General features: G+C 40.0%; 1 protein-coding gene across 7 annotated transcripts in view; it reads left to right on the top strand.

The window, feature by feature from the left end:
- Window positions 1-17498, top strand: part of Exoc1 (exocyst complex component 1) — a 41911-nt gene that overhangs the window by 7182 nt on the left and 17231 nt on the right. For 2 of the 7 annotated variants that reach the window (XM_036200436.1, XM_036200433.1), the window contains exons 3-11: window positions 771-901; window positions 4670-4829; window positions 6336-6356; window positions 7845-8032; window positions 8973-9200; window positions 9347-9479; window positions 10760-10869; window positions 11582-11635; window positions 15003-15152. In XM_036200436.1, coding sequence (XP_036056329.1) covers window positions 771-901; window positions 4670-4829; window positions 6336-6356; window positions 7845-8032; window positions 8973-9200; window positions 9347-9479; window positions 10760-10869; window positions 11582-11635; window positions 15003-15152 — 1175 coding nt within the window. The remainder of the gene's footprint in view (window positions 1-770; window positions 902-4669; window positions 4830-6335; window positions 6357-7844; window positions 8033-8972; window positions 9201-9346; window positions 9480-10759; window positions 10870-11581; window positions 11636-15002; window positions 15153-17498) is intronic. The other 5 variants (XM_036200439.1, XM_036200437.1, XM_036200440.1 and 2 more) reach the window with 3 other exon arrangements.

Below are 17498 nucleotides of genomic sequence, written 5' to 3'. Positions count from 1 at the left end.
CTGCAACCCTTTAATACAATTCCTCGTGTTGTGGTGACTCTAGCCATAAAATTATTTCATAGCTACTTCATAAATGTGATTTTGTTGCTGTTGTGAGTCATAACGTAAATATCTGATATGCAGGATATCTGATATGCAACCCCTGTGACAGGGTTGTTGGACCCCCAGGTTGAGAACCATTGCTTTAGTCCTTTTGATATGTAAGAGTTTGTTGTTGTTTGTTCCTTGTTGTTGCTGTTTAGAAAACCATTTGCTTTTCAAATGTATCGGCATTCATTCCAAATCCAAACTCCATTCTGTTGCCAGAGTCATGTATTGAAATTAGAAACTAGAGCATGCTATTTCTCTATAGCAGCCCTGAGTACCTCAGATGGAGCCCTGAAGAGCCGAGCACCATTTGTGGTAACTTCCTTTCCATCCACCTTCTCTTACACTGTGCTGCCTGTGTTGAATTACTTATGTGGCTTTGGGATGGCGTTAGGCTCTCTCAGGACTCTGCACTTACACATGTCAGTCATTAGATGCCCCCCTCCCCAGGCCCTTTAAAACAGGTCTGAAGCTTTACCTCTCTAGCATCTGTCTGCCTTCCACCCTCTAGTCTGATTTAGGTGCTTCCTTTAGGATTCCATGGATTCCTCTGGTGACTTATTACAGAACATTGACTTACTTTACTGTCACTGCATCAGGACCTGAAGGTCACGTACAGCGAGGGAATGAAGAATGAGCAGATGACTAAATGTGCTAACAGTAATGTGTATTTTGTTCAACAGTGACAACTGAACGCCCCGTGCAGGTGAAGGTGGTCAAAGTCAAGAAATCTGATAAGGGGGATTTCTACAAAAGGCAGATTGCCTGGGCTCTTCGAGACCTTGCTGTGGTGGATGCCAAAGATGCCGTCAAAGTACGTTTTCCATAGTCCTTGGACTTGGGTTCACAAAGTGTCTTTCATGGAGATATATATATATATATCTTACTGTGTGTCCTGAGATGCTCTAAACTTGACCTGTAGCTGTAGGCCTGCCACATGTTGGTCTGAAGTACATTAATCCCCACCTCTTCACCCCCAGCATTAAATAACTACATGTGCATGCATGGTTCAGGTTTTACATTGTTAAAACTTCATTTACAGTGGTGTTCAATCTCCATAAATAAACTAGGACAAAATTGCCTTAATACCGTGTGTTACTTTTTTAAATTAAATATGCTTAGGAGAAAATTCTGTAAATTAGTATGGATTTTAAAGTAATATGTTGTGTGAGTTTGTAGTTAAGAGTTTTCCTACCTGGCCCACAGTCAGGACAAATCTCTCTTACCCGCCAGTCCCACAGTCGCTCAGACCCAACCAAGAAAGCACACAGAAACTTACATTGCTTATAAACTGTATGGCCGTGGCAGGCTGCTTGTTATCTACTTCTTCTATCTTAAATTAACCCATTTCTGTTAGTCTATACTTTGCCACATGGCTCGTGGCTTACCAGTGTCTTTACATGTTGCTTTCCATCGCAGCGGCTGGCGGTGTCTCCCTCCAACCTTCTACTTCCCAGAATTCTCTTCTCTCTTGTCCCGCCTATACTTCCTGCCTGGCCACTGGCCAATCAGAACTTTATTTACACAGAGCAACATCCACAGCATGAGTTAACTGTCTAAAAATTATTCATTGTTTTGGTAAGATCTGACTCAAAGCATGTATGATTGCATAAAGGGAGCCTTCCTTCTTTAATCCTCCATGGGATGAAGACTCACCATGAGGCAGCCAGTCTGGACATGTGACATTTGTGATTCAAATAAAGCAAGTGATAGGGGGCTACACACCTTCTTTTGAGGTGATTAAATGAAGATTTAAGGATATTAATTTTATGCCATGTGTGAGTGTGCTCAATAGACTAGTTCAGTAGTCACATTAAAGGGCACACCCACTGTGCCGCTGATGCCTCTCAGACCAAGGCTTGCACTGATGTAACTGTCAGACCTCTGCTGGTGTGGAGACCCACAGAGGTTTCCTAGTGAGACCTTACTCAGGGTCAGAGAATCTGGGCTTGCTTTACCCAGCAGGACTGCATAATGGGATGATTTGACTATGGGCGTGGTTACCAGATGTTTGGAAGGCTCTGCACTTGGCTGTACCTTGTGCTGTGATCTTGTAAGATCTTTGTCTCGCCCCTTGGTGTTGTATAAAAAGCCCTTTGGGGGTTGGGGATTTAGCTCAGTGGTAGAGCGCTTGCCTAGCAAGCACAAGGCCCTGGGTTCAGTCCTCAGCTCTGGAAAAAAAAAAAAAAACCCTTTGGAATAAACCTCGAGGTGACTGGGTACAAGAGGGGAAATGGTATAGAAACTTGTATATTGACCTCGTAAGATAAACTCCAGGGTTTTGTTTGTTACTTTGAGCGGGGCCATCTCTAAACTCCTGCCCTTGTGCTTGTTGGGATGACAGGCATGCACAGCCATGCCTGGATGAAACTCTGGTTTTATGTTACTATAGCATGAAGGAAAGTAGTTTTGTTTTGTGTTTTAGCTTCGGTAAATACTTTCTAACACAACACGGGGGGGGGGGGGGGGGGGCAAGAGGAAGCACCCTTTTGGAAAGTTTTAAGAGGAAATGCGTTGGCCGCATTTCAGAAATACACCCTAGGCAGCCTTCCTCCGTCTGCTGCCTTCCCTCCATGACCCTGTTGCTTGGGGCATTCACATACAGTGCCCAGTACTTTCTCAACAGACTCCTCTCTGTTGGCTTGCTTAGTGGGGGTTTGTTGTTGATGTTTCATTGTATGTAGGTACCTTGGTGTGTGTTTACTACTTGTGGATATAAATATCAAGTTTTTATATTTAGCCTGGCAGTAGCCATTCAGTATCATACATTGATTTGTGCAGATGCTGCTGCTGGAGCACTCATCCTCGTTATTGGCGTTATAGGAAGTATTCCCAGGGAAGTGATCATTTCCCATCAAGTTCATGTTAGCTGCCAATACTCTTAGATATAAGTAGTAAAGTAATTACTTTGAATCATAAACAGAAGTTTTCAATTAAAATTAGTTTATTACATTTATTGTGTGTTGGGGGTGCCCACATGCCATAGCATACATGTGGAAGTTAGAGGACAGTTGTGGAGTTGTGGAGAGTCTATTCTCTCCTCATGTGGAGCCTGGAGATGGAATGCAGGTTGGTAGGCTTGGCAGCCTCTGCCTGATGAGCCATCTGACCAGCTCAGCTTTTCAGGTTTTTGGATGCTTAAACTCTGTATGTAAGTTGAACTAATTACTAATTTTATCCTACTGTTATATGATTATCATGCTAAAAGTCAAATCTTGTTCCTTAAAATACCCCATTCTTCAAAGCACTAGTTATATCTAACTTTTCTTGCCTTGAAGATCTATTGACATTTTGTTACCCCTAAATAATGCTATGATGAATAAAATTATCTTCATACCCTATAGAACATTAATATGCTGGAATATGTTTCTGTCCTATAGTGTAGTGCATGTGAGTCTATGTTTTAATTCTTTGGAAGTGAACAATGGTATGCATTCATATAATTTCATTTCCACATAAGGGTCAAGGAGTCCTGTAGTCAAGGAAGAACTATTGCTACATAATGGTTGTACTGGTTGCTTATTCTCAACCTGACCCAAAGTAGAGTCGCCTGGAAGGAAGGAACTTAACTGAGGAAATGCCTCCGTCAGAGTGGCCTATAGGCATATCTATGTGGCATTTTCTTGATGTGGGAGGGCCCAGGCCACTGCAGGTGGTGCCAACCCTGGGCATGTTCCTTGGAGGTATATTAAAGGTAGCTAAATGGGAGCTTGGGAGCAGGCCAGTAAGCAGCTTTCCTTCATGGTTCCTGCCCTGACTTTCCTCCATAAGGGATGGTTACCTGGAAGTATAAGATGACATAAGCCCTTCTTCCCAAGTTGGTTTGGTCATTGTCCTATCACAGCAGCAGAGAAGTTCACAAAGCACTGACCTAACAGACTTGAAGAAGTGATTCACACTGCCTCTGTTTCCTAAAGCAGCGCTAAGGTTCACCGGCAGTTTTGCCTTTGAGATGCTTATAATTATTCTACATTTTAAAAACAGCAGTAAGTGCAGCTCTTGTTTCTCACTTGTTCTTAGAAAGTACACAGGGTTTAGATTAAATTTTTTCTCATGTTTTAATTATGTATATTCTTTGATAGGGAGTTAGTATCAAACCACAGCTATGAATAATAACACACTGTCAAATTATGTAACCAAAACTTCATAAGCAACTTAAAGAGAGAAAAGGAGAGCCATATTGAAGCTATACAGGTGGTCATGTTACTGCAGGGAAACTGAGCACACAGCCCTTAAGTGTATACAGCCTTTTCCTTCACCCCTACATGTTAAGGGCACAGGGAGAAAGTGTCCACTGGGGGATGCCATTGCTTGTCCAGTTTTTGCTATAAATTATATTCTCTAAGCACATCAAGACATTCAGTTGATGTGTGTGTAGTAATTGAGGCCAGGCCCTTGGACATGAGGCAAGTGTTCTACCACTCAGCTACATCCCTTACCATTTACATGATATTTTTAATTGTCTTTTTTTTTTCCCCCCCCCCCCGAACAGCTTCCATTCTTAATTTGTAAGTCAGTTATATAGTAACAATGAGAAGTGATAGGATCAAAATCAACATATTTCTACTTCTTTTTGTTCTAGGAAAATCCTGAATTTGATTTACATTTTGAAAAAATCTACAAGTGGGTTGCCAGCAGCACTGCTGAAAAGAATGCATTCATCTCATGCATTTGGAAACTGAATCAGCGCTATCTCCGCAAGAAAATTGATTTTGTCAATGTTAGCTCCCAGCTTTTGGAAGGTAAAAGTAAATGAAAATTTATATTCGTGGTCAAGTGTTTCCTTGAATGATATGTAATTTGTCATTATTTAAAGTAATCGAAGTACTGGATTTACTTCATAATATATCATAAAAAATTTCAAAGTAATCTTTCTTATTGAAGATATTATGTGTATGCATAATAGGAATTTGGTATATTAAATTTAAAAAGTAAAATCACTCATAAACCTGGACTTGGTGGCACAGGCCAGTAGTAATCCCAGCTACTTGGGAAGTTAAGGCAGAAGGATTACAAGTTCAGGACCTGCCTCAGCTCCCAGAGTGAGGCTCTTGGGCAACTTAGTGAGACCCTGTCTAAAAATAAACATTGATGAATAGAGATGCAGCTCATTGCTAGAGCTCCTGCAGGGACACTGGATTCAATCTCAATACCTAAAAAATATTCACTTATAAATATATTCCTTAGAGATAACTACTGTTAAAATTTTGGCATAAATTCTTCTAGGCTTTTTTTCTATGAATACTTAATTTTCTTTAAATAGGGAAATTTACATTTATGTTTCCTGACACTTTCTTTTCCTATAATGAATTCAGCACAAACATTTATTATGCTACTAAATACTTAGTCCAAACCTTTATTAGCATCATAGTTTTCCATTGTCTGGCTATACCATTGTTTGTTGATTAAGGTTCCTGCCCTTCCTTACTTTAAATAGCTGTGGGATGAATGTCCTCAGTACTTCCATGCCTAGCAGTAGACAGAGTCATGAGGAACCTAGTGCTGGCATTATACTGCCTGACTTTAAATTCTGTCAATTTCCTTTATTTTTAAAGTAGAGATGATGATAGTGTCTGCCTACGGACCTCATTACCACTGCATTTGAGGAGCTAATAGTCACTTAAGTAGGTCGATACTATTATGACTTCATGCAGCAGCCACAGCAACTTCTATAGTTTTTAATAATGGCAATTGAGCGTTGGAGTGTAGAGACAGAGAGGGAAGGTCTTGTTTTTAGCCTTTTCTTTTTCGTCATTTAACTTGCAGCTCGATCTTTAAATACTCGTCACCTGAACCTTTGCCTGCCTGCCTGCACTGCCATCTCCTGTGCTGTTGGTGCCCGTCCTGCTCTTTGAAACAGTGTTGTGACTAACCCTCTGTGAGGGAGGGAGTCCTGGCAGAGCCGTGGGCCCTGAGTGACAGTAACTTACACTAGTGCATGAGTCACAACTGACCTGAACACAATCCCCAGGAAGTGGTTTTGTTCCTTGTCTTCAAGGACTAGTCAGTACTGTTTCTGAAAGACTGAGAGGAAATCCGGAAATAAGAAAAACAAGCATGGAAGTTAAACTTCTTAGGGATCTGCCCACTGCGGTTGGTGTTGGTGTTGCCCTGAGAACCCAAGTTCAGCATGAAGTTCAAATGCAAGCAATATGGGTAGTAGTTAAAAGTTTTAAATCTGTGCTTTTCTACCAGCTAATACTCTTTGCTTACTTTCCTCCGCTTTCCTCGTACCTTTTACTCTCCAGAACTGCCTAAAGTTACAGAAGGTGCGTAACACCTTTTCTTCCTACTCTGTTCCATGTGTATGCATTACTTGCCTCTGTTGTATACTATTGGAGTTGTGTTACAAGGATAAATTGATTACAAAATCCATAGAGTAGTGAAAGTATAGTACTATTCCGAAGGACTGTTGCAGGAGAAGAAGATACTACCAAAGTAGTTGTGATGACTTAAAACACTTGTTTATTTGAAATGTTAGTACAAGGCACTGTGGTAGGTGAATGATTTACATAGTCCCTGCCCTCTAGTGGTTAATAAGGAGTCACATCTGATAGTTCTGCATTTCCACAATGAACGAAATGGCCTCATTGAAAAGTCAAGGAACATGGCAATGCCTCTCAAGAAACACTTCTAGAGTATAATCTCTAAATTGCATGTACCAGAAATTTTAATATCCTCTCCTACGATGTAACTAAATCTGCCTAACTTACTCTCTTCTTCAGAATCAATACTGTCTCACTTGGAATTAGCAGGTGTTTGTTCTGAGACAAATAAATAGATTTCAAGCCATGCTAAGTGGAAGTATTCATTTTCATGTAAATAACAAACACTGAAAAAGCATGCAGACGTTGTGGTTCAATTCACGTCCCAATCATCCTATCCATAGCTTTCTTTAGAGCTAGAGTTCAGCTACAGTGGTTTTCCATCTCTATCCAACTCAGACTTTGAACAAAATGCTCACACACAATATGTGTTCCTTTCCCCAAAGGGAAGCAAGATGTGATCTAGAAAGCACTTTAGACTTGAGTTCTTGATGTTTGTTTGGAAGCTTGGACACTATGTACAGTTTTATAACTTCAAATCACCATGTTCTCTCATTGGAGTTACTAAGGAAATTTCTATAGTTCATCATTTTATCTATGCATGTGAGGTTTTTAAACAATAACAAAAAGAGAAGATGCATCAATATTTTTAGTATTCACAGTTTCTTGTGGATAATGCACATGCCTCTCACTTCAATTAAAAGTTATTTGAAAAGTGTGTGTGTGTGTGTGTGTGTGTGTGTGTGTGTGTAAAATAAAGGAAGATGAAAATAGCAAAAACAAGAGGAAATGCTACCCAGAAAGAAGTGTTTTCTGTGTTCATAGTTCATCATCACTGTTTTGTTAGAGCAACAGCCATCTCTGGTGGGGAAAAGAGAAATTAGGTTCACTTCTTCACGCTTTCTATTTGGGTGGAATTGTGTTTTGGGAGATTTTGACTAGAGCCCATGTTAACACCTGTAGTCAGTGAGCACACTAGACCGCATGCTTTCTTTTGTTCATAGAACCTCACTTCAATAACACTATGATTCTGTATGAAAAGAAGGTTTGAGACTTTTCTTCATACATTCTGAATCATTCTCTTCTATCCTTCAACCACTAAATGTGTCCTGTGCTTATAGTCAATCTTAACTAGCTGGACCTTAACTGCCATGTTACAGTTCTTCCCATTTTTTGATGACTTTCTTCCCTTACATTTTTGCCTGCTTTAAGAATCTGTTCCAAGTGGTGAAAATCAGAGTGTAACAGGAGGGGATGAGGAAGCAGTAGATGAATACCAAGAATTAAATGCAAGAGAAGAACAGGACATTGAAATACTGATGGAAGGCTGCGAGTGTGCCATCTCTAATGCTGAAGCCTTTGCAGAGAAGTTGTCCAGAGAGCTGCAAGTGCTGGACGGGGTAAGAACCCCTCGTGAGCTGGGAATGAGGGGTACGCACCGGATTGCAAAGGTGGGGGTGCTGCTTGTGTTTTCTCCTCGCTGTCACCCAGCTCACTCTTCTTGTTCAAAAGATAGAGCCAGGTGCTAAGGAGATGGGTAGCTAACACACTTGGCACGCAAGCTTGAGGACCAGAGTTCAGATCCCCAGAACCCAAGTAAATACTTGGAGTGCATAGTAGCTCCTCTGTAGTCCCGATGCTCATGAGTCAGAGATAAGGGGTCCCTGGGGCAGGCTGACTAGATAGATCAGGGAGCATGGGTTCAGATGAGAGACCTGTCTCAATAATAAGGGGGAGAGCAATTAAGACATCCTACATTTGGTGTGCACGCTCACTTACACACATGCAGATGTGTATTTACACATCACATATACACATGCATGCACATGATAAAAACCATCTCCAGTGAAGACATTTGGTTAAGGTTTTAGATTTTGGAATGTTCTTATTATGCAATGGTAGAAGAAAAAAGTAGACAAGCAGATACCGTCGTCTTATTAGGGGTTAATTAGTCTCTGAATAGTTCATTACCAAAGAATAGCATTTTCATTGTTTGTAAAAAAAAAAAAAAAAAAAAAAAAAAAAAGCACGAATCAGAATAAGAGAAATGCATGTGAACTAAGTGAATCATGTACCAAGACGAGCTGAGTCAGTATGGTGAGAAGGGAAAGGTCTAGGGCTTGCCACTAAAGGGCTTTAGGACAGAGCCCTCTGATTTCCCTGCACAGTTTCTGAGGTCTCAAATCTTAATACAGAGGGAAATAAGCCTTCTCAAGGTACTGTGCAGAAGGTGAGTGGAAGCTGATTGACTAGATGCAAAGAGAGTGGGCATGTTTCGCCTTTCTGCTTCTTTCCCACATTTCAAGAGCATGGACAGAATATTTTCTTTTCTCTTGGTAGGCTAACATTCAGTCCATCATGGCCTCTGAAAAGCAAGTGAATATCCTGATGCAGTTGCTGGATGAGGCCCTAAAGGAGGTGGATCAGATCGAACTGAAACTGAGCAGTTATGAGGAAATGCTCCAGAGTGTAAAAGAGCAGATGGACCAGATCTCTGAAAGCAACCACCTGATTCATCTCAGCAACACGAATAACGTGAAGCTCCTGTCCGAGATAGAGTTCCTCGTGGTGAGCATTTCCTAGAGTGCCCGCCAAGTGTGTAAATCTCATTTATAGACCTTGTGGGCGCGGGATTTCAAGGAATTACCGCCTGGGTGATAGGACTGACTAGCCTACAACTACACATGCAAGTGGTGTGTTTGAATGTATTCCAGAACCACATGGACTTGGCCAAAGGTCACATAAAGGCTCTTCAGGAAGGAGACCTTGCTTCTTCCAGAGGCATTGAGGCCTGTACCAATGCTGCCGATGCCCTTCTGCAGTGCATCAATGTCGCTCTTCGGCCAGGTGTGTTCAACAGCCATGATAAAACCTGACCGAGAACTGAGGCCTGGTAACACTAAGAACTTTTTCATTTCAGTTCCTTCTAGTTGGCCATCATTGACTCTAACATCTTTACCTTCACAAGTGTGCTATTGTGATTGTCTAGTTTTTATTTTGTTTAGTTTGGGGCTAATATCTCACTACATAGCCTAGGCTGGTCTCAAACCCACAATCCCCCTGCTTCCCAAGTGTTGAGAGTGCAGACAGGCACCACCATGCTGTACTCTCACTATAATCTTATTTAAGATGTAATTTTATTCTATTGAGGTCAGAGGACATCTTTGTAGATCCATTTCTCTTCTTCCACCTTTCCATGCGTTCTGGGGGTTGACAGGTCACCTGGTTTGTGTGACAACCACCTTCATCTGCAGATTCATCTCGCTGCCCTACCATGGTCTTTGGCTCTTTCTTATTAGAAGCAAGCACAAGTGCCATTAAGACATGCCAGAGAAGATACAGCTTTTCTAGGCAGTGGTTCTAAAACTTGAATGTGTGTTCAGATCAGTTAGAAGACTTATTAAAACATTACTGGGCACATCTCCACATTCGGTAGATCTGGGCTGAAGTCTTGAAATTCACATTTCTAGTGGTTGCCACATGATACTAAAGAAGAAACAGTGTATTACATTATTTTTTTTTCCTCAAATTTTTTAAATAGGGCGCTGGAGAGATGGCTCAGCGGGCAGGAGCACTGACTGCTCTTCCAGAGGTTCTGAGTTCAGTTCCTAGCCACACATAGTGGTGCACAACCATCTGTAATGAGATCTGGTGCCCTCTTGTGGTGCACAGGCAGACATGCCTGCAGAATACTGTATACATAATAAATAAATAAATCTTTTTTAAAAAATTATAAAGCAAGTAAAAAAGCCACTAAAGATTTGGATTCTTCAAGACCTAAGTGTGGGTATCATTAGAGTAGTAGAGATTTGAGCTGCATTTCAGTGGGAGACTATTTGCCTAACAACATGCCTAGGGCTCTGGGTGCCTTGGGGAGTGGGGGAAGAAAATGAATTCACTAAGCATGGAGGGAAGGCCAGCAAGATGGTCCATCAAGAAAAGGTATTTGCTGCACAACTTGGCAACCCGAGATAGATCATTAGAACTTCCTAAAGGTGAAGGCTGAGAATGGACTCCACAAAATTGTCCTCTGACCTCCACATGCACACTGCCATGGCATTTCTTGTTAAACATGGAGGGAATCTTTGCCCTTCTTGAGTCAGTGAGGGACTGTTGTTCTGATGCAGGCCATGACATGCTCCTGGCCGTCAAGCAGCAGCAGCAGCGTTTCAGCGACTTGAGGGAGCACTTTGCCCGGAGACTGGCCAGTCATCTCAACAATGTTTTTGTTCAACAGGTAATTTTAATTTATTATTAACTGACATATTTCCATAGGTCATTTATATGTTGCCCTAAACCTAAATTCCCACAACAATTTTTAATGTATTCATTTGGGGCTATAATATAATCCTTCATACATTTCTATGATTTTTAAGATTTTGAAATCTGTGCATAGCGCCTCATGGAAGTACTTTGGACTTTGGATAATCCTTTACACAGACATCAAGTTCTTTGTAACTAAAGCTGATTCTAGGAATGAAATAGATAGCTACCTTCATAAATTACTTATGCAGTTGGCAGGTCTGTGTTTACTGTTGAGCCGCTTGTGTTTTTCAGTGTGTAGAGGTCGGAATTAGACCTGACTTATTATCTTCAATGTTTCATAGGTTCTGTGTGTCAGATATATTGTGTACACGTAAGAAAACAATTAGCTCAACTGTGAATGTCGTGTTACAAACTTGCATCTTTTTTATGGAAAGAGTTATTATAATTAATGGTATGGCAACAATATTTGAATAATGCCAAGGGCACCTTACAGTGATTTGAGCAGAAGATATTTTAATAGTTAATATACTTAGGTTCTTGTGGGGTTCTTTTGTCTTTACTTTATTAGACATATTGAACAGAAAAAAATAAGGAGAAATCTTAATCTGTATGTGCTCTCTGGAAACACTGGCTTCCCTTTGCAGCATTCTAAAACAACTGTATTGTATTTTATTCCCGACTAGTTTACTCAGGCCCTTCTTCAGCTCTATAGCAGGTCCTACTTTCTGTCGGTTCCTGTGAGTACATCAGACTGGCTCAAGCTTCTCTGTTCTCTTTCTCATGTATATATAAAGTTTGCTAAAGTGAGCAGCAGAATTTGTATGCTTCCAGCTTAACTTACTGATTTAAGCTACCCGTTAACTATATTTGTAACAGTTTTTAAATGTCCCATTTTGCCAAAAAGGCATTTAACCTCATTCTGCTTGCCTTTCTCCGCCGTTTCTCATCTCCTTGGTTTTTCAGTAATTGCTTGTTCGTGGTTGAGGTGCGTCTCAGACATTGCTTCTCATTCTGTCTGAGAGATGCTCGAAAGTCTAGGGAAGGGAGACAGACAGACTTGGGGATGGCAGCTGTGATGGCGGTGCTGTGCAAGCATAAAGGAAGACTTCCTCACTAAACATGGGAGGGGAAATCGGGGTGGGCAGACTCCCTCAACATTTCACTGCACCTGAAAAGTCACATAGGAAACACCCTTTTTCTTAGCTTATTATTTTTAATGCTGTTGGCAGTGATGTTATCCACGTGTGTAGATGGCATCACAAATGTCAATCAACGAACAGTCTTTTTGTGTCTTAACTATTGGCTATAATATGTAGTAATCATTCTGTTTGCTTCTTTGCCTTGTAAACTAATGGCTCTGTTTAAAATGAATGCTTCCCATTTCTGAAAATCTAATATGTACTGTTAACATGGGAGTGATGCACGTTAAAAAACAAAATGTTGCAACAGCCTGTGATGTGTTGCCAAAGGTGGAAAAGGATGTCTCAAGTACAAGAGATTGTCTCTGTTGAACTTAGTCATCAGGTCACTAGCCAAAGGGCTAAAGAACATGGAGATTTCCATTGCAGACAAAGGGACAAAGTAGCTGGGAGGTTTTGACTAGTATATGATGGTACGTACGCCTCTGCCACCACCCATCTTACTTGCCTTATTTAATGGTATCTAATTGAACTATTTTTAATAATAAAAGTGTCTACTTCACTTAGATGGGTGTTAGGCTCTAGTAAGGTGTGCCATGTTACCTTTTATTAGATTCTAGTATCTAGCCGAACCTTTAATCCCAGCACTTGGGAAGCAGATGCAGGCAGATTTCTATGAGTATGAGGCCAGCCTGGTCTACATAGAGACTTCCAGGCTAGTCAAGACAGCATAGTGAGACCCTGTTTCAAAAACAAAAATTATAGTATATTACATATGTGCTGGTAAAATTTTGTGGCTCACCAAGTTTTTATGTTTCTTAATTTGAATACCCTGTGAATTATGTTAATTATAGATTTGCCATTTTCTAAGATGAGAATATATTATAAAATTAGTGTAAGGATTCAGATTTATATATAAAAAGAACCTGGGTAATGAGCATTCAGTAATTCAGTAATTGTTGTTAATTTATTGTTATGTATAAAAGAAACTTTAAAATGTTTAACGTTTTTAAGCATGTGAAGAACAAATTTCTTTATACTTAGTGTTTTGCATGTGATAATTTTTATATTGATTGAATTAAGCAACTTCAACAATTTTATAATTTCCCATCCTTGTTCTGGAACCATTTTATCTAAAATTAAATCTTTTAGTAACATTCAGTCTATCTTGACAGTAATAATTAAAGGAATGATAGTTGATATGTGAACCACCAGTTTCTCAGGTGTTTGTAACATGGAAATGCTGTGAAAACTTAGCCACATATGCAAAGAGCTTTGTAAACTGCAAGGCCCTCCACACAATTGTTCATAATTAATTCTTCCACTTTCCAGAGAGATTTAATGATTTCGGGTCTTTCTCAACCTGAAATAATGTAACTTAGCATGTAATAGATCAAGTAAATAGCTGTAGAAAACATAGTTTTGTCTTGAGTCATTGAGAAAAGTTAATGGAGAAGAATATTGTGGGTGATGCAAGCATATGCGATGTGGCTCATTAGCACAGTATTTGGAGCATTGTGAAGCAGGAGAGCCTCTTCTTCACCATCAGCACAAGAGGTAAGAGACATCGGGAGACACTCCTGACCCTGGAGTGGAGCATCTGTGGACTCCTTTGTTCTCCACGTGTGGTTCGTAGACTGTTCTGATGTGAAACTGTAGAATGGAGACCGAACAACAATCTACATAATAAAACATGTAAATTAGAAGTGAGAAATCTTTCAAAGTAAAATCATTTTTGTTCCTTTCATTCAGGGTGCTTATCAAACTATTGTAGTTCCACTACTATTGTATACATTTAGGTGACTTTACCAAGAAATTAATTATCCAACTCCTCCCCCTGAGTCAGCAGTTTTTGTCAATTTAATGGTTTCCATAAAATACTGAAACCATCTCTGACTAAGCAATTCAAATGAATGGAAATGACTCCAAGTAAATGTGGCTTGTGTTGGCCTTTGCTTGCTCATTGGAAAATCCTGTTTCAAGGCCAGTCTGATTTACAACTTTCTCATCTCTCGGACACTGGCTTTAGGCGCCATCACAGATGTTGACTAAATAGCGAGAAAGAGCTAGATTGTCAACAGAAGGCTGAGGCGTTACATTTATAGAGAGATGCACACACGCTTACTCAACTCCACACACTAACAGCTAGACAGCAGCTACAGTTTTTGATTCTAGTTAAATGCTTTTATTTGAATGTATTTAAAGGAAGACAGAAGTTAGACTTGGTTATCAAGATTTCAATTGTGACTTTCATCCTATGTGACCTGAGCAAGTTAAGACCCTGAGCCTTGGGTTCTTCTAGAAAATAGGGTTAATAAGCCAATAATCTAGCAGTCTATATTTTTCCAAAGCAAATGTCAAGACACATGATCTAACTATTATTAATTTATTTACATAAAATTGTCAAGGTTTAAAATAGTCATATGTGGTAGTTTGACTAGCACATCACTTTAATGGAAAAATTGAAATTAACATTATTATTAGGGATTATCATGGAAAACCAAGATATAACCATCTATAGTCCTTACTAATTTTAAATTTTCATATCTTACACATTTTTATCTGTTGAAAAAAAATACAGTTTTCATGGAAATCTCATTAAAGTGGATAGTTTGTTTTGGATGACTTCCTCCCTTTAGTGTGTTTTCTTAATACAGTCTGTATCAAGAAGTTTATTTGCTTAGTATGTTGTAAAGTGATATAGAGAGGCAAGCTTTATACATTCAACTGTTTTGAAAGATGGAGTGACGCTTTATCACAGTGCCACCCATTCATGTTTGTGAATATTAATGGTGGTAGTATTCCGTGGATACACAGGATGATAAAAAAAAAAACTTGATTTTTTTACTTTTCTGTATTCATTTGGTATTACTTGACTGCATTTGGTTATTATCTAGAATTTTCTATTGTAACTGTGTTATCTTGAACTTTCCATTGTATTTATTTACTTATTTGCTCACTCTAGGGTCATGATCAGAGTTCAACTCTTGCTCAGCATTCTATTGAACTGACTCTACCCAATCATCATCCATTTCATAGAGACTTGCTCCGATATGCCAAGCTGATGGAGTGGCTAAAGAGCACAGATTATGGAAAATATGAGGGGCTGACAAAGGTATGGATTTGATGTCTGGGCACAGTCTTAGATTGAATATTTAGTTCCTTAAGTTTGAAATACTTCAGTATGTTTTTGACAAAGCAAAAGATAATTGAATTCCTGAGTGCTCGATTATTTACTTGGATAAAAAGGAACTAGGCATGCACATGATACACAGACATGAATATAGGAAAAATACACTTAAATAAATACATATATTTTTTAAAAATATCTGTTTATTAAGCCAACATTCTACTGTGCCAGGCACCTGGAGTGTAACAAGCCAATCTCTAATTCCAAAGAGCTTTAAGAATGACTGGGAAGAATTATATTTAAACACTCAGCAGAAACCTAAGTACCAAGCTAGAAATTATTTAACAATACATGGTAGTTTGGAGAAGGGAAACCCAAGTCCTGGAGCCATGGGGGAGACTTCCTGGGAGATATTAGGCTTGAGTTTAGCCTTAGTGAACAAGGCGCTGGTGGGTCTACTGCCCCTTACAGTGGACTTAATAACCAGTTGTCTTTAATTAATGCGTATTAGGATGAGAAAACCAGAAAGAAGAGGGAGGGCATCAGGGTATGGGACAAGATGTACAGACAGAAGTGGTGAACATATACTCCGTCACATGACAGCAGGCCCAGAGTAGAGGTTTCAGTCTCTAGAGCAGTGAGGACTTAGATGAACCAGATGAGTCTTTGTCCCAAGCAGCACCCCTCAAGCACAGGCAAAGACTAGATGGAGGTGGACAGCTGTGGTGGCTCACCCCGTTAGTCCCAGCACCCAAGAGGCAGATGAGGGCAGGTTTCTGTGAATGTCAGGCCAGCTAGGACTACACTGTAAGACATTTGTCTCAAAAAAAAAAAATTAATAATGATAATAGGAACCTTCATTTGAGATTCCTGACACCTACACCCTAAATAAAAGATGGGAAAACTTATTATGGCTCTAGTGTAATAATTCAGATGAAATGAAGCCTTGACTCAGGAAGGTGTAGTGGGAATAGGACGTAAAAGAGTGCCTCCAAAGGCAGACGTACTAGGATGATCCTGAACTTGCCAGGATTGGTCATAAAAACAGTAACGTATACTGGTGGCCACCATCCAGATGTCTGAATCATTGATTCAGTGTATTCCATATATTCTGTGCTAATACTGTTGAGTGTGGGAGGTTTGGCAGTGAAAAAACAGGCAAGCACTTGCCATGTCATAGTTCATCTCTTGAGAAAAAAGACAAAATAAGTTAACTATACATATGGAAGAAGTACTGTGGGTGCTCTGGAGAAAATTCGGGGGACACCAATGTTCAAAGAAGGGTCCATTGCAGATACAGTGGTGAGAGACCTAGTTAGAAGGAGGTGGTGTTGGAGCACTGATTAGAGATAAGTAAAGGGTGAGCAGTGAGCATTCCCTGTCACAGTACAGGCCTCTGAAGCAGAGCTTGCCCAGTGTTCTTGAGAATGCCAGGAGGCCACTGTGGTTGCAGCACTGTGAACTGGGAATGGTGTCTGTGTGGGCTGGCAGGTGTGGAGATGTTAGACCATCGGAAGGGGCTGGTCTTACTGTGTGTGACCTTGGACAAGGAAGAGCAGTGGGTGTTAAGGAATAGAATGATGCCATCTACCTTGGGCTTCACAACACCGTCAGGAAGCTAGTATAGCAAAAGCCAGGAGTCTCTGGCTTTACGCATCACCCTTAGAAATAGGACGACAGTGTCCATTTAAAAAGACAGAGGCAGAATTGTCACTGCCGAAATCAGACATATAAATAGCTAGTAATATTCTAGATAGGTGAGAGAGCATTTTAAATCATGAAAAACATTTAAATTGTTTTACCTTTAAGATTTTGTGAATTGAAAGCTCAAAAACAAAATATTCAAATAATGTATTAAGTTGTTTTAATAATTATGTATATAATAGGGTGCTAAAAGATATCCTGGAGTTGAAATGAGAGAGGGTTTTGTCTTTGTGAAGTAAGAATACTGAAATTTTTCATTTAAAAAAAGCAGTTCCTAGCAGCTGCCATAAATGTGCGCTTCAGGGGAGGCAGAGGGATAGGTAGAGGTGCCAAGAGGTGGTTGTGTTCCTAGCCATGTGTTGAGTCGAGTGCATTCTTCAGTGTCAGTCCACATACGTCTTCTTCTTGAATTACCTTCGCCCATTTGAAGTCAAATCTGTCTCCTTAAATCGGAGGAATGTGCCTGGTAGAGAGAGACAGAGACAGACAGAGAGACAGACAGAGAGACAGAGACAGAGATAGAGAGACAAAATTGAAAACTGAAAAGGCTGCCTGGGACCACAGTATTTAAACACAAGATAAATTTCAAGTCAGATGTTAAAAGGAATTAATTTAGTGGTGTATTTT

Source organism: Onychomys torridus, chromosome 10 (assembly GCF_903995425.1).
Source record: "Onychomys torridus chromosome 10, mOncTor1.1, whole genome shotgun sequence".
Taxonomy (NCBI): Eukaryota; Metazoa; Chordata; class Mammalia; order Rodentia; family Cricetidae; genus Onychomys; species Onychomys torridus.
This window is presented reverse-complemented; position numbering and strand designations above follow the sequence as displayed.